Source organism: Rhinatrema bivittatum, chromosome 13 (assembly GCF_901001135.1).
Source record: "Rhinatrema bivittatum chromosome 13, aRhiBiv1.1, whole genome shotgun sequence".
Lineage (NCBI taxonomy): Eukaryota > Metazoa > Chordata > Amphibia > Gymnophiona > Rhinatrematidae > Rhinatrema > Rhinatrema bivittatum.
In genome coordinates this window covers 40,587,595-40,613,828 of record NC_042627.1, presented here as the reverse complement: position 1 = coordinate 40,613,828, position 26,234 = coordinate 40,587,595, and the positions used below count along the sequence as shown (strand labels likewise).

Sequence of the window (26,234 nt, the reverse complement as noted above, 5' to 3'; positions counted from 1 at the left end):
ATTCAATGCAGCCAAAAGTCCAAGGGTCGCTCCACTATATGCGGATTTTTAGCTGCACTAAAGGTGGGACATTTTCAGACAGTTAATGAAGGCTGAGTAAATTGCTTTGAAAATCACCCTTGATATGGCTGGATCTTTAAGCAGACCCCCCTGTGAATTTCCATTTACCTCTTAAAAATAACTATTTGTGTAATAGTGTCACAAATAGCATAAGCTATCATGGTGGATTTGTATCATCTCTCATAGCATTGTTTATATCAGAATGGCCCGCGTCATTTTTAAAGATGGCGCCGGCCATCCACTGGATGGCCCGTGCCATTTTTAAAGATGGTGCCGGCCGTCCAGTGCTCCTACCATGTGACAGGGGCTGGCCAATGGCACGGTTACCCTGTCACATGGTAAAGGGCAAAGGGCCATCGCGCCATTTTTATTAGTGGCAGCCGACGGCCCGAGAGCGGGGCGATCGCTCCCGGGGCCCACTGGACCACCAGGTAATTTTAAAACGTTTGTTGGGGGGGTCGTGAGGGTGGTGGAGGCTAAGGGAGCGGTTTTAAAGGGTCGGGGTGGGTTTTTGGTTTATCAGCCTACAGCCCAAGGGCGAGAGAATGCTCCTGGGACCCCCGCTGAACCACCAGGTAATTTTAAAATGTTTTGGGGGGGGGGGGGGTCAGGAGGGTGGTGGAGGCTAAGGGAGCGGTTTTTAAAAGGGTCGGGGTAGGTTTTTTGTTTATCGGATCGGGCGCAGCCGATAAAAAAAAACCGATCGGACATGGACAAAAAAAATGCACGATTTGAATCGGAATCGGAAACCGAACTGATTCCGGTTCCGATTCACATCTCTATTAATCAATACTATATTTAGTATCCTGTTGTTTACATATTGTTATCTGTTCTTTGTAAAGCTTCTTGCTGTATTAAGTTAACTGTAAACCGAGATGATGTTCCCAACATATCTCGGTATATAAAAAACGCTTAATTAAAATAAAATAAATAAATAAATAAATGTCAACCGTTTCTAAGGTCATATTTTTTTTTAACTGATACACTGTGAGAATGTTTACTTACAATATGGACTTTTGCAGAATTTCACACTACATCCTGGGTACATTTTTCTGTTAAGTGATTGCTGATTAGAACTCATGTCATGTCTTCTGACCAATACAGCTCAACAGGACATAATAGGATGAACTCACATAGACATCCAGGGCTTCATTTGTGGGACCTTCTGCTAAAAGAGATTCTCCGGCAGTGCTGGAAATTTCATTTGGACGCTTATATGTGAACATGGTCCCACCTCCCTCGTATTTGCCAGGACGATCAATTGCCCAGTTTCCATTGATGATAGCGCGGCCCGATCGACTCCTAAGAGCTGCAAACAAGCACAGACATATTTCCATTGTCAAGAGGAATCCAAAGCAGGGGTTTAAATTCAGATCTGATGTGCACCTTCAGATACGAGAGAAGATCTGCAAACTTGCCAGTGATAATAATGTACGTTTAGGTGGAGATACTATCTCTACCAATGACTAGTACTGAAAATGCATTTTTTTGACATGGCATACTGTTCGTTTTACTGCATTTCGGAAATAGGTGACTGTTTTCAAGACACAGTTACAAATATATTTTAAAACCAGAAAGCAGAGGAAAGCATATAGGTCTTGATTCGCCCAACATCTTTTCAGTCTCTGGAGTGTGAATTTCAGTTTTGTGTGATCTGCTGATTGACTATCACACCCTGTGGAATGGGGGTAACGGTGAAGGGGAGGGAGGAAAATAGAGAGATGAAGCAAGAGCATGAGAGAAAAAGAAAAAGAGAGCGATGAAGGAAAAGAGAAAGTTGATGTTGAGTGAGAGAGTCTGCAACTGTGTGTGTGTGTGTTCATGTTGTGCAAGAGAGACTGCATTTGCATGAGGCTGAGTCAATGAGACAAGCAGTAAAAACTTAGTTATTTTCACAAGCTTCCCTAATCCACAAAGTTAACCATCATATAAAACTGTTTCCATACTCTATGTCTTGACATTTTTATGTATCTGTTATTCTTAACTTTCGTGTTATTTTGTTTTACCTTGTATTATTATATATGTTAATTTGTAAACTGCTTAGTTCCACTACTGTGTGTATATGCGGCATATAAAAAACTTTTAAATAAATAAATAAGCGGAGTGTGCAAACATTTAGCTGTGCTTGTCTGTAAAACAGAACAGCAAATGACTTCTTTTTTTTTTTTGCTGCTCTGGTTTACGGCCAAAAAAAAATTTGACTACATTTATTTTGTGCCACTGTATGAATCTCACTGTTCAGGAGTTAACTGTGGCCCTTGACAAATCTATAAAACAGCAGTTTGGCTTCTGGCCAGGTACAAATTGGCCATTATTGAACTAGACCTACTTGTGAACCCGATTATTTCATCAAGAAGGTCAAGATCTTTGTTCTTTCCACACATTTGTCAGGACAGCAGAATAAGCAGACCTGTCACTCACAGACAAGGTCACTGCCAGGCCGAGCTTTTATGCCAGTCCCTTTTTATAAATCTGACATTTCCTCCCTCATCATTTTTTCAGAAAGTATGACAGACACAGAGAGCAGGTGAATGCGAATCACTGGTTAAAAGACAGAAAGGAGTGGAGACCACACTTTGAGATAATATGGACAATTAAATACCCTGGGGAGCTTGCAGAAGGAAGCTAGATGGGAGGCTTCATCTGAAGCAAGGCCCTGCATGAACCTGACAACCAAAGGTTATACAGAGATAGGGTTGCCTTGTACATGCTGGCGATAAGCACCATGACATTGAGGTGAACCCTAAAAGAGTTTCTTGAGTCTGGACTCTGAAAAACATAGAAGGTATTCAACCAGTTTTTGTGTGGCGCATTGAGAAGGGATCCAGGGCCCTGCTCTCATACCAGATGGCAAACCGGAGACAGATTTAGGGTTTTGCCGACCCAAGGCACTTTTGGTGCTCACCTCCTGTAAGGGCAACAGAAGGCTGTTCTCTGCTGAATGAGATTCAGCAGAGCTGGAAGAAACAAATCTTAGCCAGCCTGCTGATGCAAACGTTTTTGCTGCCCTAGGTATTTATTTATGTATTTATTTATTTATTTATTGTCTTTTATATACCGGAGTTAATAGGGACATCACACCAGTTTACATTTGAACAGCAGATTAGAAAGTACATTTTAACAGGGAGTAGTAACTGGGAGGGGGGATAACAACAGTGCAGAGTGGAAGATAGGTTAAAACAACAACATCAAAGAACCAGGAGATCCTTAGCAGAGGGTAGTGGGAATCTTAGTATATTGGTGCAAGGGATACAGGTATAATGGGTGCCTTTTGACAAATCCAGGGCTGATTTAAACCTATAAGTTCACACTTAATTGGTGAAACCAAGGGAGACACTTTTCATTTCACTCTCAACATTCAGGTGGTCAGAGCTAAATACTAGGGATGTGAATCGTTTTTTGACGATTTAAAACAATCGTCAGATATATTTTAAATCGTCAAAAATCATTAGAGCCGCGATACAATAGCAATTCCCGATTTATCGTCAAAAAATACATATGACATAGTGAGGGCAAAGATAGCGCCGGCGCCATTTTGAATATTGGCAATACGGCCAGAGTGCAGGAGGTCGCTCCCGGACCCCCGCTGGACTTTTGGCAAGTCTTGTGGGGGTCAGGAGGCCCCCCCAAGCTGGGCTAAAGTCCCTGGGGGTCCAGCGGGGGTCCGGGAGCGATCTCCTGCACTCGTGACTTCGGGTGACAGGAACCAAAATGGCACCGGCGCTACCTTTGCCCTGGCATATGGTAAGGGCAAAGGGCCACCGGCGCCATTTCTATTAACGCAGCCGTGGCCCGAGAGCGGGAGATCGCGCCGGGACCCCCCCCACTGGACCCCAGGTAATTTAAAACATTTTGGGGGGGTTCGGGAGGGTGGGAGATTTGTTTTAAAGGGTCAAGGTGGGTTTTAGGGTTGTTTTGGTGTGCCGGTTTTCTCGCCGATTTACGATTTGATGATTTTTTAGCAAAAAAAACCATGACGATCAGATTTCCCTCCCCCCCAGCCAAAATCGATCGTTAAGACGATCAATCACACGATTCACATCCCTACTAAATACTGGATGTTAACATGAAATAGTGTTCCTTAATTCGTGTGATAAGGGGTGGGGAATTCCATAGTCAAATTAGTTCCCTAATGGAAATTTTCTGAAGGAGCAGGCAGTGCCATAGCTAGCCTATGGCTAATATGGCCACAGCCATAGGCACCACTGTTGAAATGGCGCTGGCTATAGCACCACTACCAACAGAGGGCCCCACTGCTGCTGCCCCCAACAAAAAGAAGGCCCTGCCGCTCCAGACCCTGAGAGAGCGGGCCCTGTGGTTGCTGACAAATAGGTCTCCTCTGCTTCTGCCGAGGGAAAAAGAAAGGACCCCATTGACAAATGACAACAGAAAGGGTCCCTCCACTGCCACAAATGAAGAGAGGGCCCCACCACCATAGCTAAGAGAAGAGATCTGTAATTGCCAGGGAACGAATGAAAGAGATCTGTGCAGCAGGAGCCACCACCTCCGGTAGGAAAAAGATAAATGGATGATTTGACTCAACTCAGCTTTATTTCAGGTTCAAAAAGCCAGCCACTATTTACAGAAGTTGGAAGACATATGCAAAACAAGTACTGCTCAGAATTCATGGGATTCAATATCTTTCCACCAGTACCAGTATTCTGCTCTCCCAGGATGAGAATAGCCATTGGAGAGACATGGCGCACCCTCTCAGCATCTCACTTTCAGGAACAAAAGGTTTACATTCTGCTGTACTTTTCCCTCATTCTCATTAGGTACATCAGGCCCCCCCACCCCCCATCACTACCTTTTTGTTCTCTTTATCCTCCATAACAAAATGTACCCAGTGCTGTGTGTGTCAGCAACCTCCGGCTGCAGAAAGGAAGCCAGCCCATGCAATGAAAAACAGTGTGTCTGTCACCTCTGCTGTCACCTGTAGCCTCTTCCTTCTCCCCTTTACCCCTGCCCCCATGCAAACCTCTCATGTTGGCAGGAAGAGCTGGAGAGCAGTGTTTCTTACCTGGAGCTGTCTTTTCCTCTGCTGGCCTGGACCTGAAGTCTTAAACCAGGGATAGGCAACTCTGTTCCTCAAGTGCCAGAAACAGGTCTGTATTTCAGGATATCCACAATGAATTTGCATGAGAGAGATTTTCATGCACTGCCTCCATTATATGTAAGAACATAAGAACATAAGAAATTGCCATACTGTGTCAGACTAAGGGTCCATCAAGCCCAGCATCCTGTTTCCAACAGTGGCCAATCCAGGCTACAAGTACCTGGCAAGTACCCAAACACTAAGTAGATCCCATGCTACTGATGCCAGTAATAGAAGTGGCCATTCCCTAAGGCAGCTTGATTAATAGCAGTTAATCTCTCACATGCATATTCATTGTAGATATCCTGAAAACGCAATCTGTTTATGACACTCGAGAATCAGCATTGCCTACCCCTGTGTTAAAAACACAAGGCCTGCCAGCCTCATGTGGTTATAATTTCAGATCAAAGCCTGTAGAGGAGAGAACAGCTGCAGGTAAGACGTGCTGCCTTCCTTCTGCTGGTGAGAAGGAATCATGATGGGAAAGGGTGGGAATAAAAGATGATACTTGTATTAGGGAGTGGGTGGAAGAGAGAAATAATGATTGTGCCAAGAGAGAGGGGGAAGAGATGCTTGTGCCAGGGTCTGTGTGGGGAGTGGTGGTCTACACAGGTTGGTTTTCCCCTAGGCTCCCTATATCCCAAGGATAAGCCCTGGCTGGGTTTTATTTTCCTTAAATTTACTTAAAGTGAAGAAGTTTGTAGGTCAATAGTACATTGTAAGTTCTGTACAAAGCCAACTATCAAAGTAGAAGGCATTATGAATATTAGGTGAAATACCAATTTCACCAAGGCTTGTACCTCTTAAGTCTTTTTGGAGGAATTCAACATATACAGTATGTGGCAAACAGATATTTGTTGAATTAGCTCGGAAACCAGTTTTGGAAAAAATGCTCACAGGGCCAGCGCAACCCACTTTGCAAGCCATGCACTTGCACAGGGCAGCGGCCTGAGGGCCCACCACCATGATGCAAAGAAGAGGAGCCGCAGGGACGCAGCGGCAAAGAGGAGGAAGTTGCAGGGCCGTGCAGCGGTTCCCAACCTGCCACATGGTGAAGAGGAGGAGGAGGAGTTGGAGCGCTGTTGTTACGATGTGAGCCCGTACCGGTTCTGCGCCGATGGCTCCCCGATGCGGCAGAGGCGCTCGTCAGTAGCATCCTCGTGTCGTTGCACAGCGTGCAGCACGTTAGGCCCCCTACCCCCACAGCACGTCGACGTTCCCCCCGAAAGCTCCCACGCTAGCGCAGGAAGTTGAAAGAGTTGAAACTCACCCTTCCAGCACAAGCCTTGCCTCCACTACAGGCTTGCCTGTGATGGTGCTGCTCCACTCTTTGTTTCTTCAGTGTGCCTTGAACCCTGCCTGGACTGGATTCTGTTTTGTCTGCTGCGTGCCTCGACCCCTGCCTGGACTTGGTTCCGCTGCCTGCTGTCTGCCCTGAATCCTGCCCGGATTTGGACCCCGGTTTGCGCTCCTGCCTGGACGTCTCAGCAGCCTTCGCTCAGTCGCCAGATTGAGGTAAGACTGTTACGCTATCATCTGGGTCCACACAAACTAACAGCTGTTCAGCGAAGAAGAGGAGGAGCTGTAGGACCGCAAGGTGGTTTGCAACCCATCACGGCAAAGATGATATATCTGCAAGGCACGTGGTGAAGAAGAGGAGGAGCCATAGGGTACGCAGTCATTCCCAACCTGCCGCATGGTGAAGATGAGTTGCAGAGCTGCCAGGTGAAGATGAGTAGCTGCAGGTCCATGTGGTTCCCAACCTGCTAAGTGGCCAGAAGGAAAAAACAAGCCATGAGGCAGCTCCCAATGTGCCCCGTGGCACAGTGGAGGGCCAGAGCTACTGTGAGAGGCCATAGTGTATGTATGAGTAGAAGGTAATCTTTGCGTGTCTATGTGTGTGTCTGAGCAGAAGTGAAGTGTGAGGGTGTCTGAGCATGTGTGTGTGTGTGTGTGTGTGTGTGTGTCTGAGCAGAAATGGAGTGTGTAGATGTCTGAGCATGCGCTTGTGAGAGGAGGCATGTATGTGAGTTTTTAATTATTGGATGTTCATTTCACCAGCTGTTTTGAAATATTTTTATTAGTATGTTTAACCTATTATGATTAATACATTTATTATATTTCTTGATTTTATTGTTTAATGTTTCTGTTTTTCCACTGTTTCACTGCATAGAGTCTGACTTGCTGTGGTTTTCCTATTCAGTTTTTGCCTGCATGTTTCTATTTATGCTTTATGGTCTGCCTGTGTTCTGGTTGTGTGATTGAGAAGGGGTATTCTGCTAGTGTGTAGGAATCTACAGCAGCTTGGTTTCTTTTATTTTCCTAATAGGAGGTGTATTGGCATTTTAGGGCCTGGTGTAGGGGTGTTACTTTTTTAAGTGCTAGCAGTTAATGCTGTTTTGGTGTGAGAGGTTTATTATATTTTAATTGTAATTTACTCAAGGCTTTCCGAGGGTCAAATCCACACCTAACATGCATTACAGTAGCCCTAATGCCATATGGGTTCCAAGTGCCTTTTTTTGTAGGGTTTTCTGGTTGGCACCAAAGAAGTGCATGCAAATGATTATGATTTTTTTTTAACCTCAGAAGATTGTACTTTGAATATTATTTTTCATGTAAAATCTGTTATTATAATGCATAATTTTTAACTGTGAACATGGAGAGGCGGGGTTGCAAGGGTATAAGATTTGCCTAGGGAACCTAATACTCTTGCACCAGCAATGGGTTCCGGTGGAGGGGGTGAAGACCCGGAAGGTAGAAGGTGACAGTTTTTAAAGTTTAGTTTGCTGGAAGGAGCTGGGCTTCTTTTTTTTTTTTTTTGGCAGGCCCGAGACAGAGACTGAATGAAGAGTGATGGTTGTGGGGGGAGGGCAGCACAATAATTGTTTGCAAAGGGCAGCAAAAAGGCTTAGCAATGGCCCTGATTACTCATCATCGTATTTTATAGGAATGTGGTAATGGAAATCTTTCACCTCATTTTACAGGCTGCTTAAGCCAAAGTCTTCCTTTGGCACCGCCCCCACCTGCCAAACGGCTCATCATAAGCTTCCAGGAACAAACACATGAAGGTTCACACAGTTCTTACTCAGAGGGCCACGGATGCCGTGCTCCATCCCGTAATAACTAATAGAACACACAGCGATTGCTTTGTGCTCTGCGCGTACAGTCCAGTCATATGCCTGTGGGGAAGAGGTCTGATGGGATGGACCTCCAGAAGAGTTTAGAGGAACAATATTGCATACTTCTGCTTTCCTGCTGCACCATCCACTGAGCAGTGATGGGGGCCTGTGGGTGTGGGTAGGTGAAGACTGCAATTGTTCGTGTGTAGCAGGCGGGCTGCTGACACCTTCTATTGGTTGGTACTGCTCTCACCCTGTGTTAGGATCCCTGTGTTAAGATCTTGCTGGCTAATGTGACATCCTATCCAGTGGCGTAGCCCACCCAATTTAGACCCAGGCCCACCCAACTGGCACCGGAACTGCAAGGCTGTCGCGGGATCCCATCCCCGCGACAGTGAAGAGGAGGACCCAGGCCTGGCGCACCAACACGGCACACATGGGGAAGTGGTCCTGCAGCCATATGGCAGACCAATCTTCCTGTTTGGGGGGGGGAGCGGAAGCGCCGCACACAGCTTCCACTTCCTCCCCCCAAAGCAGGAAGATCAGCTGGCCTCTCCTGCTGCGACCGGCCTCCTGCTATCTTCGGGCTGTACGGCCGACTGATCTTCCTGTTTGGGGGGAGGAGAGCGGAAGCGCCGCGCACAGCTTCCACTTCCTCCCCCCAAAGCAGGAAGATCAGCTGGCCTCTCCTGCTGCCACCGGCCTCCTGCTATCTTCAGGCCATATGGCCGACCGATCTTCCTGTTTGGGGGGGGGAAGAGAGCAGAAGCACCGTGCACAGCTTCTGCTCCCCCCCCCCAGCAGGAAGATCGGTCAGCTGAACGGCCCGAAGATAGTAGGAGGATGGTGGCAGCAGGAGAGGCCAACTGATCTTCCTGCTCTGGGGGGAGGAAGCAGAAACTGTGCACAGACTTGAATGTGTATGTGTGGATGAGAATGGGAACCTTGGTGTGTGTGTGGGTGAAAATCGGAGCCTGGGTGTGTATGGGAGTGAGAATGGAGTCTTGGATGTGTGTGGGTGAGAATGGAAGCTTGAATTTGCGGGTGAGAGTGGAAGCTTGAATTTGCATGAGAGAGGAAAAGCTTGAATATGTGGGTGAGAATGGAAGCTTGAATTTGTGGGTGAGAATGGAAGCTTGAATGTGTGGGTGAGAATGGAAGCTTGAATTTGTGGGTGAGAATGGGTGCGTGAATGTGTGTGTGTGTGTGTAGGTGAGAATGGGACCTTAAATGTGTATATGTATGGGTGAGAATGGGAGTCTGGGTTTGTGTGTGTGGGTGAGAATGGGTGGTTGGATGTGTGTCTGTGTGTGCAAAAGAATATAAGCCTGGGGAGGGGGGAGAAAGTGAGACCTTGTATTTTTGTCTGCAGAGAATGTGAGCTTGAGGCGGGGGGAGAGCATATGAGAGTGAGAGCTTGCGTGTGTGAGGGAGTCTGTGAGAGAAAGTGTGTGTGTGTGTGTGTGGAAGGGAAGAAGACAGTAGTAGAAGAAAGACACTGAAAAGGAATTAGGAAATGAGCGACAAGGGAAAAAATGGGAAAAAGAGACCAGGACCAACTGATTTCAAAAATACAGACAACAAAGGTAAAAAAAAAATAATATATATATATTTTGAGATGTTAGCAATTTAAATATGTCATCTTTAGGAATGTGCATTTCTTATATTTTTGAATTTTGCTCTTTCTTAAGTATTCCACCGTTCAGACATTTTAGTTTCTCAGGCTTTGTATTTTGGCTTTATCTGCATGTTTCCTTTTCTAATTTATAGTCTCTTATTTCTATATTAGGTAAGGATCGGTTTCAGTTTTGCCTGTGTGTGACAGAAATTCAGTATTTCTAGCATATAGTTTCTCTGTAGTAGTAGTCCAGCTTGTTCTGCTATTCCAGTAGGTGATGTATTAATGTTCTAGGGCCTGGTGTAGTATTTGCATTGCTGCTTTTTCATAAGGTTGCTGTTTGAATTCTGAGAGTCAGTGCTGTGATTGTATGGCAAGGTTCTAGATGCAAGAGTTTGCGTTACTTCACAAAATAGCAGTGGAGGGTTATTTTTTGCTGAGATGACACCAGAATTTGAATTTGTTTTTTCATGTTAGCTGTAATGTGAATTGCCCTAGCTCTGTGCTGCACCTGTTCTGATGATTAATTATATTTTATTGTATTTATGAAGATTTCTGGGTTTCTGCAAAGATGGTTCATGAAAGAATACATTAATTTTTGTTTTATTACATGATTGGATCTGATTGTTTTCTATACTTGAAATAATTGAAGTAAATTATTTTAAAGTTTCAAACATGACACATAATGGCTGGTGCAAATTACTTAAGCCATTCTAGGGTGCAGTATATGGCATTATTTATCAATAAGAAAACAGCTAGTAGGTCTCAGACCTGCATGCCTACAGCCCACCCATGTTAACCTTGTGCCCACCCAAAAAATCAATTCTGGCTACGCCACTGGTCCTATCTGCCAAATTGTCAAGCGTTACTGAATTCCTAAAGGAGGAGTTACCCAGTTAACTTTAGCTGAATATTCATTGGAACATGAATATTGACTAAATTTATCCAGATAAAATTATCTGAGTCACTTGGCCACTCACCAGTTTACTGATTATTAGGGGAAAATAATGTAGTAGGCGACAGCACTATGCCATAACTCTGCCTCCCCAAGTTAAAGAAGGGCTTGAGTTTTAGAAGAGAAGGAGGAAGGTGTCACTTGTGAAAATAAGTGAAACTCGTGGTCCTGTGATGGGATGGGAGGTTGGATGGTTATGTATTCATGTGGGGAAGAGTTCTGGGTTGCAATGGGATTTGGGGAAGGGAAGGGGTTGGGGTGAAAAAAAAGGAAACTGGAAAATGTTTGGTTGTATTTTATTTTATTTATTACGTTTATTTATTTATTAAGTGTTATATACCGTCAGTAAGGGCCCACTAAGGGCTCATCGTAACGGTTCACAACAAGAGTAAAATAATACATCATACTTAATCTAAAATACATCATAAATAAACCTAAAATACATCGCAGTTAACCTAAAAGCTATTTTCACTCAATGCCTTTGGAGTGCATAGGAACACTGCACTTTGAAAGTTTTTGTTTATGGTTTTCTATTGCCAATTAAAAGTTTAAACGTTAAAAAAATATATTTGGTGATCATGCCGCTGTTCATGATGCTCTGCCCTCACTCAATGCCTTTGGCTATTCATGCCCTAGTTTGTGCTGCTTTGCCCCTCTCATCAGCAAACTTTTATCTACAAAAAAATCAGGAGTAAATGTCTGCAGGACTTTGTACTTTTGTGGCAAGTTTCAAAATAAAAGTATGTGTGTGGACTTTTGTTTTGAAAAGTGGTGCAAAGGCTGCAAGTAAGAAATAACTACAGACTTCCTCCCAATACTGACAGTTTGAAAATCTCCTCAGTATATTTGCACATATAGCTTAGTCCCTTAAAAGCTAGCATGCCTGGGTTCTCCTTACCTGCTACCTCCCACTTTTCAGGGTGTGCTGCTGGGGTCATTTGTATGGGATCCTCCTAATAAGACTCCTGTGTTTGCCTCTCCTTCAGGCTGTTCTGGTCCCTTCCCTCCAATTGTTTACCTTATTAATTGAACCCTGCAAAAGTGTTCTATTCCCTCCCACTTGTAACCAGCTAGAACTAAGCCCCAATTTAAAGTATCAGTGAGGATGGGGATAGTGGCTACATTGGTTAGCCCTTTAGGCTCATTAGTTCTGGGCTTTTGTAGAGTTCAATAAAGTACGAAGTTGAAGAGAGGAGTAGCTTTGGCTCCTGTTTTCCGGTCCATGACTAATCTGAAAATACATAGCCACAGTGAATATGCATGAAATATATTTGCATATACTGGGTCTCCAATGTACGCAGATTTATCTCATGCATACTCTTTGTGGATTTCCTGAAAACCCAATTGGCTTTGAGGTCAATAAGACAATTTAAGAAAGATCTGATTCATGCAAAATCTCCATATATGTCAAAATGGCTTCAAACTGATAGAAGCCCCAATCCTCCAAATCCAAAATCCAACAATTGCACATTAGAATCTCCAGGGCCGTTTTATCCATAGGGCAAATGGAGCACTTGCCCAAAGCCAAAAGCCTTAGAGGGGCTCAGCTTGATCCCACAAGAAAAAAAAGTTAAGGAAAGAATAAAATGGTAAAAAAAATAAAAAAGAAGAGACGGTAATATAAGATTGCTAACCTACATGCCTTACTATCTTCTTTAGGTCTTAACAAGGATTGGCTGAGTCCACGATTTGTAAATTGCACAAAAAATGTATATGGGAAGGGGCCCATCGTACTGAGATTTGTCCAAGGCCTCACAGAGGTTTAAAACAGCCATGTACATATTTCAACATTGCATATGGAGATATACACTCAAACTCCTATCTTTACTGCACTTGTACTGCAAGGAGTCATTGAAATCTGCTACAGATGCAGCTCTGGCAAATAGACATGGGAAGGTTCCGAACACACTGAGAGGACATTGGAAGTTCACATATGATTATGCTATACTGAGCAAGCTGCTAATTAACAACAAGTGAAGTCTTGAGACACTGAATTGGCAAATGGACACATAAAGAATCATCAATAACAGATCGATTTCTCTTCACTAAATACAGTCCATGGCATCAACACAAGAATAGTTATGAACTATATTTTCCTCTGAAGAAGCCTGTATAGCAAAACAGAGGCCCTTGTAGGGACAGAGAGAATACAGAAGAATTGTAACAGACTACACAGGATACAGAAAAATCGTTGGGACAGAGTCAATACAGGACACAGAAATATTAGGGGAATCTAATCTATATGAAGTGATAAATATATGCACGGGACTCTACACAACAATCCTGTGAAACAATTGCAAAGTATCCTTTCTTGTGGACTGTGGTTCAACTGTATCCCCTTTTTAGTGAAGGTGCCTTTTATGTGACTCATTTGCAATTCACAAAGTATCTTTCTTGAAGTTCAGCTCTATTGCACGTGTTTTATTGTTTAATTACAAGCACTCTGTATATTTTTTGGCAATATTTTATGTTGGTATTTATACATACTATAAATGCATAACATTAAAGAGAATTTAGAAGTGGTGTGAATAAGGAATGTGTTATGGCTGCCGGCCGCAGCAAACCGCGACCGGGGCCGACTGTCATGGCTGCCGGCCGCGGGACTGGTAACTCACCCGCGACATCGGGGGAACCCAGAGGCTCCTGCTGGAGCAGGGAGCTCCCTCAGACGTTCTTCTCGCGGCCTCGGCCGCTACCCGGGCCAGCCGCGGAGCCCAGCGGGGCTGAGATGACTCCTCCTCCTTCCTGGCTGCTTAGGGCCGCACGTGCGGCTGAAGAATTTATTTAAAGGGGCCAAGACAGGAAATGTTGTGGCTCACTTCTGAAGCTGCTTCCTCTTTTCGGGTATTTAAGGCAAGGTCTGCCTCTCAGACCTTGCCTTAAATTGGTATTGAGGCTCAGTTCCTGGTTTCCTGTTTGGGGTTCTGGATCCGCTTCTCGTCCCGCTTCTGCTCTTCTCCCCGTTGGATTGATTCTTTGGCTCCTGACCTTTGGACTGGTGTTGGTGACTTCTCTGGCTTCGACGTGGACTGGCTCTGGACCCTTCTCCCTCTTGTTCCTGGATTGGCTTCGGACCATTCTCCCGTCTGCTCCTGGACCGGCTCTCGACCTCTCTCCGGACTTCGACCCTTGGATTGGACTGGGACCATTCTTCAAACCTACTCCCTGACCTCTTACAACCTGCTGGAGGCGCCAGCCGTCTGAAAACCACGACCTGCAGGAGGCGCCTGCATCCAGACCATCTTCATTCTTCAGGGAGTCTCCTAAGTCCCAGCGGCCGTGCTCCTACGGGCTCCTCCTGGGGGGGTCACGAGCTTCCAGGGTGAAGTCTTCAGCCCTACCTCTCCAACAGGCCTTGCCATCCGACGGTAGAGTCCGACAAGGGTTAACTCCCCTCTCGGCAGCGCTGACTCTACTTCGGAACAGGGGTCCACTCTCCAAATCGTAACAGAATACCAAGGCCATGGACCCGGCCGAGGCCACAGCTCGTCAGGCCATTCCAGGGTTGGCCCAGAAGGTCTTGGAGCAGCAACGAATACTAGAATCCATGGCGGCTTCCTTAGAATGTCTAAACGCCCGGCTGGATTCCATAGCTACAACTCAAGCCATGCCGCCACCACTACCCTCGGTGGTGCAGAATAATCCTCGGTCCGTGATTCCACTACCAACTCCTCCACATTACGCCGGAGACCCTCGCCTGTGCCAGGGATTTCTTGACCAGTGCAGCATGCACTGGTCAAGAATTTCTTGACCAGTGCAGCATGCAGCAAGCTTCCATCTTTCCAGATGATCTCACCAAAACAACCTAGATAGGATATAGGTTACCCTCCAACAAGGAGGGTAACCTATATCCTATCTAGCCCAGGCTAGGGCCTTACCCTCCTTGTTGGAGGGTAAGGCCCTAGCCTGGGCTTCTCCTTTCTGGCATCGGTCAGATCCGATCCTACAAAACCTGCCTAAATTCCTGGAACTATTTCAAGTGGTGTTTGACGACCCCGGGAAACAAGTGGTCGCAGGTTCCAAGATTTTACAACTTTGGCAAGGTGGTCGACCACTGGCCGACTATACTATTGAATTCAGAACTTTGGCATCCGAGCTCCACTGGGAGGAGAGCTGCCTCCGGTCTATATTCTTGGAGGGCCTGTCGCCTAGAATAAAAGATGAAATGGCGGCCCGAGAGTTACCACAATCCTTGGATGCCATCGTGGACTTGGTCACCCGAATTGATCGACGATTACAGAAAGAGCGCGGAAGGGATCAAGTACAAGAAGACACGTAGCAGGTGCCACGCCTTCCCGTTCCGCTCCCGTCTCCCACACGGCACCTAAATCAGAAGGAACTACGGAGGAACCTATGCAATTGGGGCGAGGTCCCCTTTCTCCAGAAGAACGGCAGAGACGCCGCAAGGCAGGCCTCTGTCTATACTGCGGTGAAGCGGGTCATCTCATTGCCCGTTGTCCTACACGTCCGGGAAACTCCAATGCCTAGGCTCTATTGGGGGAGTAACCCTAGGCATCACCTCTCCAGCTCCCCCATTGACCCTACAGGTCACCCTGGAATTCGAAGAGCACCGGTTCTCCACTCTGGCTTTAGTGGACTCTGGAGCGGGTGGGAATTTTATTCTACAAGATCTGGTAGATCAATTACACATCCCCACTTGCTTATGTCCAAAGCCGTTAATTGTATCCTCCATCCATGAAGATCCCCTGCCTGGGAGGATAACTCATCATACAGTTCTGATGGCATGTCACATATCACCGAATCATACCGAGAAGATTTCTTTTTATATCATCCAAAGAGCAATCCATCCTATAGTTCTTGGCATTCCATGGTTGCAACTACACAAACCCCAGTTCGATTGGACTTTGTTAAAACTCATCCACTGGGGATCAAAATGCCTGGAGTCCTGCATTCACGGATCAAGTTCCTCCAGCAGTTTCATCTGTACCTCTCAGCTGGAAGGTCTACCATCACAGTACAAGCAGTTTTCAGAAGTTTTTTCCAAAAAGGCTGCGGACATTTTACCTGCACATCGAGAATTCGATTGTAGTATCAACTTGATCCCGGGGTCCACTCCGCCTCGGGGTAGGGTCTATCCATTGTCTGCTTTGGAGACTCGTGCTATGACGGAATATATCCAGGACAACTTGCAGAAAGGATTCATCAGGCGCTCTAAGTCTCCGGCCGGGGCCGGCTTTTTCTTTGTTGGGAAGAAAGATGGGACTCTGCGTCCATGTATTGACTACCGTGGGCTTAATGCCATTACCATCAAGGACCGGTATCCGTTACCACTCATAGCGGAACTTTTCGATCGTCTACAGGGAGCCAAGTTATTCTCGAAATTAGATCTTCGAGGAGCGTATAATCTTGTCAGGATTCGAGAGGGCGACGAGTGGAAGACGGCATTCAACACCAGGGATGGACATTATGAATATCTAGTCATGCCTTTTGGGTTAACTAACGCTCCGGCGGTATTCCAGCATTTCATTAATGAGATATTCCGAGACCTGCTCTATGTCTGTGTTGTAGTCTATCTGGATGACATTTTGATTTTTTCACCCAATTTACAGACACATAGACAACATGTTGTTCTGGTGTTACAACGTTTACGGGAAAATCAACTCTATGCGAAGCTCGAAAAATGCATCTTTGAGCAAGAATCCCTACCATTCTTGGGGTATATTATTTCTAAGCAAGGATTTCAGATGGATCTGTCTAAATTAAAATGTATCCAAGAATGGCCCCAACCTAACGGATTACGTGCATTGCAGTGCTTCCTGGGGTTTGCTAACTACTATCATAGTTTTATTCGGAACTTCTCCAAGTTAGCGGCACCTCTCACGGCCCTTACCCGCAAAGGGGCTAATATTAGGGCTTGGCCTCCAGAAGCAGAAGAAGCGTTCCGGGCGCTTAAGAGCTCATTTCTCAAGAAGCCATGCCTTCGGCATCCTGATCCCAGACGTCCGTTTGTAGTCGAGGTGGATGCCTCCGCTGAAGGAGTAGGGGCCGTCCTAAGTCAGAATGACTCCACTGGAACTTCTCATCCTTGTTCATATTACTCTTTGAAATTTTCATCAGCTGAACGGCTGAAGAATTGATTTAAAGGGGCCATGACAGGAAATGTCATGGCTCACTTCTGAAGCTGCTTCCTCTTTTCGGGTATTTAAGGCAAGGTCTGCCTCTCAGACCTTGCCTTGGTATTGAGGCTCAGTTCCTGGTTTCCTGTTTGGTGTTCTGGATCTGCTTCTCATCCCGCTTCTGCTCTTCTCCCTGTTGGATTGATTCTTTGGCTCCTGACCTTTGGACTGGTGTTGGTGACTTCTCTGGCTTCGACGTAGACTGGCTCTGGACCCTTCTCCCTCTTGTTCCTGGATTGGCTTCGGACCATTCTCCCGTCTGCTCCTGGACCGGCTCTCGACCTCTCTCTGGACTTCGACCCTTGGATTGGACTGGGACCATTCTTCAAACCTACTCCCCGATCTCTTACGACCTGCTGGAGGCGCCAGCCATCTGGAAACCACGACCTGCAGGAGGCACCTGCATCCAGACCATCTTCATTCTTCAGGGAGTCTCCTAAGTCCCAGCAGCCATGCCCCTACGGGCTCCTCCTGGGGGGGTCACGAGCTTCCAGGGTGAAGTCTTCAGCCCTACCTCTCCAACAGGCCTTGCCATCCGACGGTAGAGACCGACAAGGGCTAACTCCCCTCTCGGCAGCGCTGACTCTACTTTGGAACAGGGGTCCACTCTCCAAATCGTAACAGAATGATTGGCTAGGACAATTGATCAATATATGGGTGTTATTGCACCAATTTTATCTTTTAAATAGTTTTGATATTCTTTGTCACTGTGTAATAAAGCTTGCAACATTAAGCATCTTTCAAATCATTTAAAACATTAGTGGTGTTACTTACCCTATTTTAGGGTTCTCTTATGGATATATCTTTATATTTGGTTCAATTTACTGGAACTTTTTATTTTAAAAAGAGATATTTTAATTAGAAAAGCAGGGCTAATATATTCCTTGAGGATTTGTTTGGCTAGTAGTAGATTGTTGCTCAATACTAAAAAAGTGACATAGTGCATGAGAAACAGGATTATTTCTGCTCATATATTTACATCCCCTCTCTATCACACCCACTTTGTCAATCTGGAAGCAACCTGTCCTTTAAAGCCATATAAGTAATTTTTTCTTTTAATTCTAAAACATTCCATGGGTGAAAGTGTCACCATAGGCACAGGCAGCAGGATTATGGAAGAGAACCATATGATAAATTTACAAGACCCTTTAGCCAGTTAAGATAAATTAGGTGTATCAAAGTGTATAAAATTCATTAATTTGAGTCGGTTTTAAGAGCATGCTTTGGCAGGTTCTTCTCTTCACCAGTAATATAATCCAGAAGAGACAATGCCTACAAATGAAGACCAGTGCTCTTTGGTATGGCTTCTTCATATTTCAATATGAAGGGTTTATAAGCTGGAGTAATGTGCATTATGGGGCAGATTTTAAATGCCCTGCGCATGTAAATTCCGGTTGGATTTATGCGCGCAGGGCCCTCCCCGCGCCGGGGCGCCTATTTTGCATAGGCCGCCGGCGCACGCAGAGCCCCGGGACGCGCGTAAGTCCTGGGGCTTTCTAAAAGGGGCGTGTCTAAAATGACGCCGCGTTGCGGGGGCGGGGCCGGGGGCGTGGCGCCAACCCGGGGGCGTGGGCGAGGCCTCTGGACCGAGTCGGGTAATGGTGTGCCAGCAGTCCGCTGGCACGCGCAGATTTACGTCTGCTTTTAGCAGGCGTAAATCGTGGAACAAAGGTAAGGGGGGGGGGGTTAGATAGGGCCGGGAAGGGTGGGTTAGGGAGGGGAAGGGAGGGGAAGGTGGGGATAGGGCGAAGGGAAGTTCCCTCCGAGGCCGCTCCGAAATCGGAGCGACCTCGGAGGGAACAGGCAGCGCGCACTTGGAGGGAACAGGCAGCGCGCACTGGGCTCGGCGCGCGCAGGTTGCACAAATGTGCACCCTCTTGCGCGCGCCGACCCCGGATTTTATAAGATATGCGCGGCTACGTGCGTATCTTATAAAATCCAGCGTACTTTTGTTCATGCCTGGTGCGCGAACAAAAGTACGCGATCGCACAAATTTAGAAAATCTACCCCTATATTTTGAGAAATAACAGTTACTTTAGGATCTCTGAAATGCTTACTGAGGTACCAGTTTTTCTGAACATGGGCAGTCAATGTGAACTTTTGGCCTTTTATATTTTTGAAACAACAGTCCATGCTTTCTAAGCCAAACTTTTCTCTTACTTCCAGGACAAATAAAATGGACCTTAACTACCACAGTGTCTGGAGGAAAAATATTTCAAAGATGTCAAAGTATTCTGAGATATTCCGGGGGCAATATTCAAATGATTTTATGCAGGTCAATGCATACTTACCCACCAAGAAAGGTGTGTTGAAAATTGTGGCTCCCCCCCAAGTACAAGTATATGCAGATATTCACAGCATGTATACCTTTCAGCATGGAAAAAAGGCAGCATTAACTCTACATACTAAGCAACAAAAAAAATAAGTGAGCAAGAGACATGCTTATTTTTTGCTCACTTTTGAAAACTAAGTTCATAGCACAGTCTTTCTTTTAAATATAGCGACCTTTTTTCAATAATGTAAAATTCTATTGGAATAAAAGATCTGTGAAATTTGTAATATTTCACTAAATATTTCAATATTCTTGCCAAACTGCTACAAAAGGTCAATTTTTAAAAGCTTGTTTGCCAACACTCAATCTATAATTATCTAGAGTTTGTAGTTCCTAAACCTTTTCATTTATTTTTCAGCACGATATCAAATATTTTCTATGGATGCTGACATCTATACTATAAGAAGGCTCTACGATACATGTTTCTGAATAATTCAGAACAAAATGTGCTTTATTTACTTTCATTTACTGGAAAAATTAAGGGGGTAATATTCAGTAAACTGGCGAGTGGCCAAATTATCCAGCTGAAGTTAACTGGATAATTTTTCCCACTGAATATATACTCCTAAAGTTATCTAGCTACATGTACCTGAATAACATTAAAACCTAACTAGCTATGTCTAAGTATAACCAGTTAGGTGTTTTAACTGGTCTCATTTAATAATATGCCACCTTTCATGACATTTCACAGTGGATTACATTCAGGTACTGTAGGTATTCCCTATTGCCAGAGGGCTTGCAATCTAAGGGAGTCATTTATCAAGCTGCAGTAGGAATTTATTGTGCAGTAAATGCTTTGTGTTAGCAATAACATGCAGTATTTTAAATACCATGTGTTATTTGGACCCCCATAATGCAAAAATGGTAATGTACAGCCTTGCATCGAAATGAATGCAAATGCATGCAAGGCAGTCCATCACTAGACAATTTCATGGAAATAAGATAATGCAGCTTGCCTGAAAAATTGCAAGGTGCATTATTTTCATGAAAGTTAGCTACAAATCTGGAATTGTAGCTAATGTTCCCTGGGAGCATTGAGAAGCTATTGTGGGTCCCAGTGCTCCCAGGACTGTTGGTTAAAAGGCCAAAGCAGCCTGAATATACCCTCTTCCCAGTATATGGAAACCCCCCAGGCGTCTTGTGAGACCCCTGTCTCATCCCTCACCCCACCACCCCTAGAGGTGGCCCCAGTGCCTCATATAAAAAATAAATATATATCATTGGCATACCCCCTCCCTTCTCAACCCCATCCCTTTGAAACAATTGCTCTCCCCCAGCATCAGGAAACCTGCCCACCTCCCAACCTTCCTCTCAGTCATAATTCATAAACCCTGATGGTCTAGTAGGGCCAGGTGCCTGATAAGCTCTGGGACCTCCATCATCTGACTTAAAATGGCACTGGCTGACCACTTTTCAATTTATACCCCTATAACCAGGAAGGGGGGGGGGGGTTCGTATGTGCAGCTCTGAACCTTTAACATGATGGCTGCTCTGGACTGAGAGGTTGCCATCATGCAGCATTTGTGGAGGTACTAACCAGCGGTATTTTTCTCCATCGAATTTTACCATCAGGGAAAATACTGTGAGATTTCCTAAGATGTGGCACTGAGAACCGCAGCTTAATAAACTCTGCAGTATTATTCCTCCTCCAGGGAAAATACCAAAGTAAATGACTTTCTAAGGGGTCATTTACTAAGCATTTTCCCCAAAGACACAGAAATGGAGAAAACCTTTAGTAAATGACCCTCTGAGTTTATACCTGAGGCAATGGAGGGTGAAGCGACTTACCTAAAGTCACAAGAGGTATCAGCAGGTTTTGAACCCTGGCTTCCCTGATTCATAGTCTGCTGCTTTAACCACTAGGCCTAAAGTTAAACTTATCTGGATAGCACTGACTTAGCAGATAGGACTGAAAATCAGCTAAGTTAGCTGGATGACTTCTGCCCACCCTTGAATGCTTCTTTTTTATTCTGCTAGATCAGGGGTCGGGAACCCATGGCTCGCGAGCCAGATATGGCTCTTTTGATGGCTGCATCTGGCTCGCAGACAAATCTAAATCAGTGTGTCGCCACACTTCCAGTCCCCCGCTGACCCAGCTGCTCCCCGGTCCTCCTCCGCCCGGGCTTAAAATGCTGTCAGCCCGGGCGGAACGCGGCAGAATAGCTGGAGTCGGCGGCACCGGCATGGTCTCTTCTTCCCGCCCCCCCCCCTCCCACGGCCCGGAAGAGGAAGTGGTGAGCATCGGGTGCGTCCGCGGGAAGAAGAGACCACGCGAGTGTGGTCAGCGTCGGTCCGACGAAAAGAAGACTGTGCAGCGCGGCTCAGAGGAAAATGAAGAAGAGCTTCAACAGCGGCCGATGGGACTCCTCCTCTGCGAGGGCTGAAAATGAAGGAGGTTAGTGTTGGGAGGAGGCTGCTGCTGCCGTGAGTTCCCGGGGTGGGGGTGGGGGAGAGAGAGAATGAATGAGCGAACAAGCATGTGTGTTTGAGATCCTTTGTGTGTGAGTGAGATAGCATGTATGTGAATGATTGAGAGCCTGTATATGTGAAAGACAGTATGTCTATGATTGAGAGCCTGCCTGTGAGAGAGAGAGCATGAATGTAAGTGTATGATTGAGAACCTGTATGTGTAAGTTTGTGATTGAAAACCTGTTTGTGTGAAAGAGTATGTGTGTATGATTGAGATCCTTTGTGTGTGAGAGAGATCATGTGTATGTATGATTAAGAGCCTGTGTGTATAAGTAAGAGAGAGCATGTGTGTCTGTGTGTGATTGAGAGCTGGTTTAGGTGATGGAGCATGTGAGTATGTGATTGAGAGCCTGTGTGTAAATGAGGGAAAGAGAGGACATGTTTGTAAGCATGTGAATGAGAGTCTGTGTGTGAGAGAAAAAGGCAGCATGTATTTATGTGATTGAAAGCCTGTGTGTGTGTGTACGCGTTAAAAGATAGACAGCATGTGTGTAAATGTATAATTAAGAGCCTATATAAGTGAGAGAGAAAAAGCATGTGTATATGTGAGTGACTGAGAGCATGTGTGTATAGGTGTGTAATTGAGAGCCAGTGTGAGAGAGAGTGCTGGTATGTGACTGAGAGAGGAGAAAGTTCCAAGCAAACCACCCCTCCTCCTGCTAATTCAGAACAATCTCAGGACACCTGGATATCAAACGTTCCCAGGTATGCAGAGTAAAAGATTTTTTGTATCCTTATTATTTTTCATTACTGGGTCTTTGTGTCTGCTATTTTGAAATATTTTGTTGGTATCTGGAAATTTTTTATATGAGTTTTTAATTATTGGATTTTCCACTCATCAGCTGTTTTGTTAGTACAGTTTTACTGCTGATGATTTTATATTTCTTGATTTGTTTTATAAGGATGGGTGATGTTTCTTTTTTCCTTTGTTACACTGCATACAGAGACTCTGGCTTGTTGCAGTTTCCAATTCAGTTTTTTCTGCATGCTTCTAGTTATGCATTTTGGTCTCTTTATTTTTTGTTAGGTGAGGGTCAGTACATGTGATTCAGGTGAGGTTTTCTGCTGGCGTGTAGTTTCTGTATAGGACTCTTTATAGCAGCCTGACTTGGTCCGTTTTCCTAATAGGAGATGTATTGGTGTCTTAAGGCCTGGTGTAATATTTTCAGAGACTTATTGTACTTTAAAAGTGTGATCTTACATAAAATGCATAACATTTACTTGTATTTAGTTTTAAACATATTGTATGGCTCTCATGGAATTACATTTTAAAATATGTGGCATTCATGGCTCTCTCAGCCAAAAAGGTTCCTGATCCCTGTGCTAGATTTTAGCCGGAAAACAACTTATCCAGCTAAAATCTAGCCAGATAATTGGCTTGATATTCAAAAACTTGCCATTTAACCGGATAACATGTGAGTTATCCAGCTAAACACCTTTGAATATTAACTTCCAAATTTTTTTTTTGAAACCGAGACTTGAATTTGTATCAGGATTATAAATATTCAGCAGTATGTGCAGACGTTCTACTAAGGCAGAAGGAATATTTCTAGTTTTATGCTCAAGAAAAAGACATAATAATCAGTCTTATCTGGAGGAGGTTTTACAGTAAAACCACAACAGGAACAGAATCTCAAACCAGATCTACTGTCATGATGCACAAGCTAATGTTAATTCCTATAACTAACAAAAACTAGTGACAACAAGCTTCTGAAAGACATTCACATGGTATCAATGCAATAGGCATTCCCCTTGCTATTTAAACTACTTCTCTATGGTTGGCAATTTCATGATTATAGTTCTTATTGTTATCCTTGTAATTTCAGTTGGCACTATAGCTATAAATCTCAAAAAAGCAAAATGGTAGAGCAAGTTATGAACTTGAGAAGCCAACACTGGACAATTGGATAAGCCAGTTGTGGATTCTGAAAGCAAACTAGTTTATCTGTGTTTATATTGAAGTCCTCAGGTTTATTCTGCATGGTTACTAAATATTCTAGTTATCAGCTCAGCCAGTTTACATACTTTAATGTTTCTGATATAAATTATATTCTGTAATCATCATAACTGTATTTTGGAGAACTGTAAATGGTCTGACTTACAGTAGTTAGCTTATTGCTCATTTCAAACTGCTGGGTGTTTCTAATGATCTGCTAGAGCAAAGAGGCCCAGGTTTCAGTTGATTGCCTTTGATGCTCACAAAAACTAATCGGAAGTTGCTATATAAAAATATTAGCACTATTTGATAAAGTAAACATGACTGATAGGACTTAGTTTTGCTTTTCTACTGTTGGTCCATGAAACATGTTTATTGCATGTATTATACCTTGTCATTTGCAATAGCCTGACAATAAGTATACAAATATTATTTAGTGAGGCCATACCAATAAGCTACAATATCAGGATCTAAAATAACGCCACATAAGTATGTAAAAATACATAGTGCAATAATGTGGAATTAAAGGTCAACAAATATTAGGCAATACAGTTTTTATATTTCTTGACTAGCTTTCTGTTTTGATCTAATGAATGGAGTGTAGCTCCCAAAAGCTAGTCAAAAAATGTGAGTCCAGCTTTGAAAACTGCCCGCATCTGTCCATTTACGTGTGTATATGGGCGCACACAACGTTGCTCTGTATTTTATAACCAGTGTGGAAAGGATATGCACTGTTGTGTTCCGCGGCTGTGGCGCCCCACGACCGCGGCCCCCTACCTTGTCCGCGGCGTTCCCTCGCTGCGGGAGCCACGGGGGAGGGCTCTGATTCGGGCCGTCACTCCCGTGAGGCCTCCGGTGCTGCTCGCTGCAGGGGGAGCCATCCTGCTCCCCCCTCACGGCGTCCAGCGGCGTCTCTCCTCCACGGGGGAAAATCCAAGATGGCCACCGCCATCCTTAGGCACGAGGCCGCGCCTCCTCTTCAGAATTAAAGGGACCTAATCCCTTTAACTCGCTTCACCTGTTTCTGATCAGCCTAGGCAGGGGAAGTATAAAAGGAAGCTTCCTCTGCTCATCCAGTGACTTGGTAACGTCCTCCAGCGCTGTTTAGTCTGCTTGCTTCAGTGAGTTCCTTGAGCTTTGGATCCTGTTCCTGTTTCGTCTTGGTGTTCCCGGTTCCTGACTTCGGATTGGCTTACGGTGATTTTCTGGTGTACGACTTCAGATTGGCAAGCGGTGATTCTCTGATGTTTGACTTCAGACTGGCAAGTGGTGATCCTTCGGTGTGTGGCCTTGGACTGGTGAGCGATGACCCTCTGGCACTCGACCAGGACTCCTTCTAGACTACCATCTCCAAGTGTCCGCCTAAGTCCCAGCGGCCCGGGTCCCTACGGGCACCTCCTGGGGGGACCGCGGGCTTTCAGGGCGAAGCTCCAGTCAGCCCTTGCACCGACACCCTGACCTCTCAAAGGTCCGCCTAAGTCCCAGTGGTCTGGGTTCCTACGGGCTCCTCCTGGGGGGACCACAGACTTCCAGTGGTGAAGACACAGCATCCCTTCTCATCTCTTCATCCACCTCCACAGTCGCCTTAGTCTCCAGTGCCAAGGGTCAGCTGGTTCCGTCTTCTGCGCTGCCTCGCCACCCGACGAGAGAACCTACGGATCGTCCAAAAGGTATACCATCCTCCCGTCGGCCAAGGGTTCACAAGCCTGAGCATAACATGCACAGGTTATAAAATACAAGGACATGTGTGTACACAAATGCTTGCACATGTAAAAACCACAAGCCGTGCAAATTCGGATTTAGTCAGATAAATGCCAATTTACCTGGCTAAGTAGCAGCATGTAGCCGAATGAGTCTGAAAAATGCTACTTAGATGGACAAGTAGCGCTTTTCAGACTTATCTGGCTATGTAGGCCAGCTGCTACTTAGCCAGATAAATAGAAATATAGCTGGATAAGTGCTATTACTTATCCAAATAAATGCAAATGTATCCGTCTAAGAGGCAGGAAAGCCACTTCTTAGCCAAATAAGCTGGAAATTAACAGGATAAGTGTGCTTTACTCATATACCTGTGTATTTTTACTTCCGATTTTATAAAGATGCATGTGTAGATTTTTATCATGTTAATTTGATGCTTTTACCTCAATAAGTCGGCTTTTATACACATAAATCAGGGTATTTTATAATATGCACGCAGCAATAAAACAACAAGTTTTACCATTTAGTCTACCAGTTCACCCAGTCCATCTGCAGCTTGTGAAGACCCACCTGATTCTTCATCCTGACAATCCCCTCTTGCACCCAGACTCTCTACCCAGTCATTGTTTCACTTTAACAATCTTTAGGGTCTCTTACACCAGACATATAGCATAAGTAAATATATGCAAGTAAAAGACGTATGTGTATCACTTTGGCAGATTTTTAAATAGCAACTTATCAGGGTCATTCATCAAAATGCGTTAAGGCAGGCATTAGAGCCCTAATTCCTGTGATAAATATCACATCGCGTAGTG

At 44.9% G+C, this 26,234-nt stretch overlaps 1 protein-coding gene across 1 annotated transcript in view; it reads right to left on the bottom strand.

Moving 5' to 3' along the window:
• The window catches only part of THSD4 (thrombospondin type 1 domain containing 4), a 1,544,828-nt gene that overhangs the window by 106,028 nt on the left and 1,412,566 nt on the right, over positions 1-26,234 (bottom strand). The window contains 1 exon segment of the mRNA XM_029575745.1: positions 1,194-1,369. Within this exon segment, the coding sequence (XP_029431605.1) occupies positions 1,194-1,369 (176 nt within the window).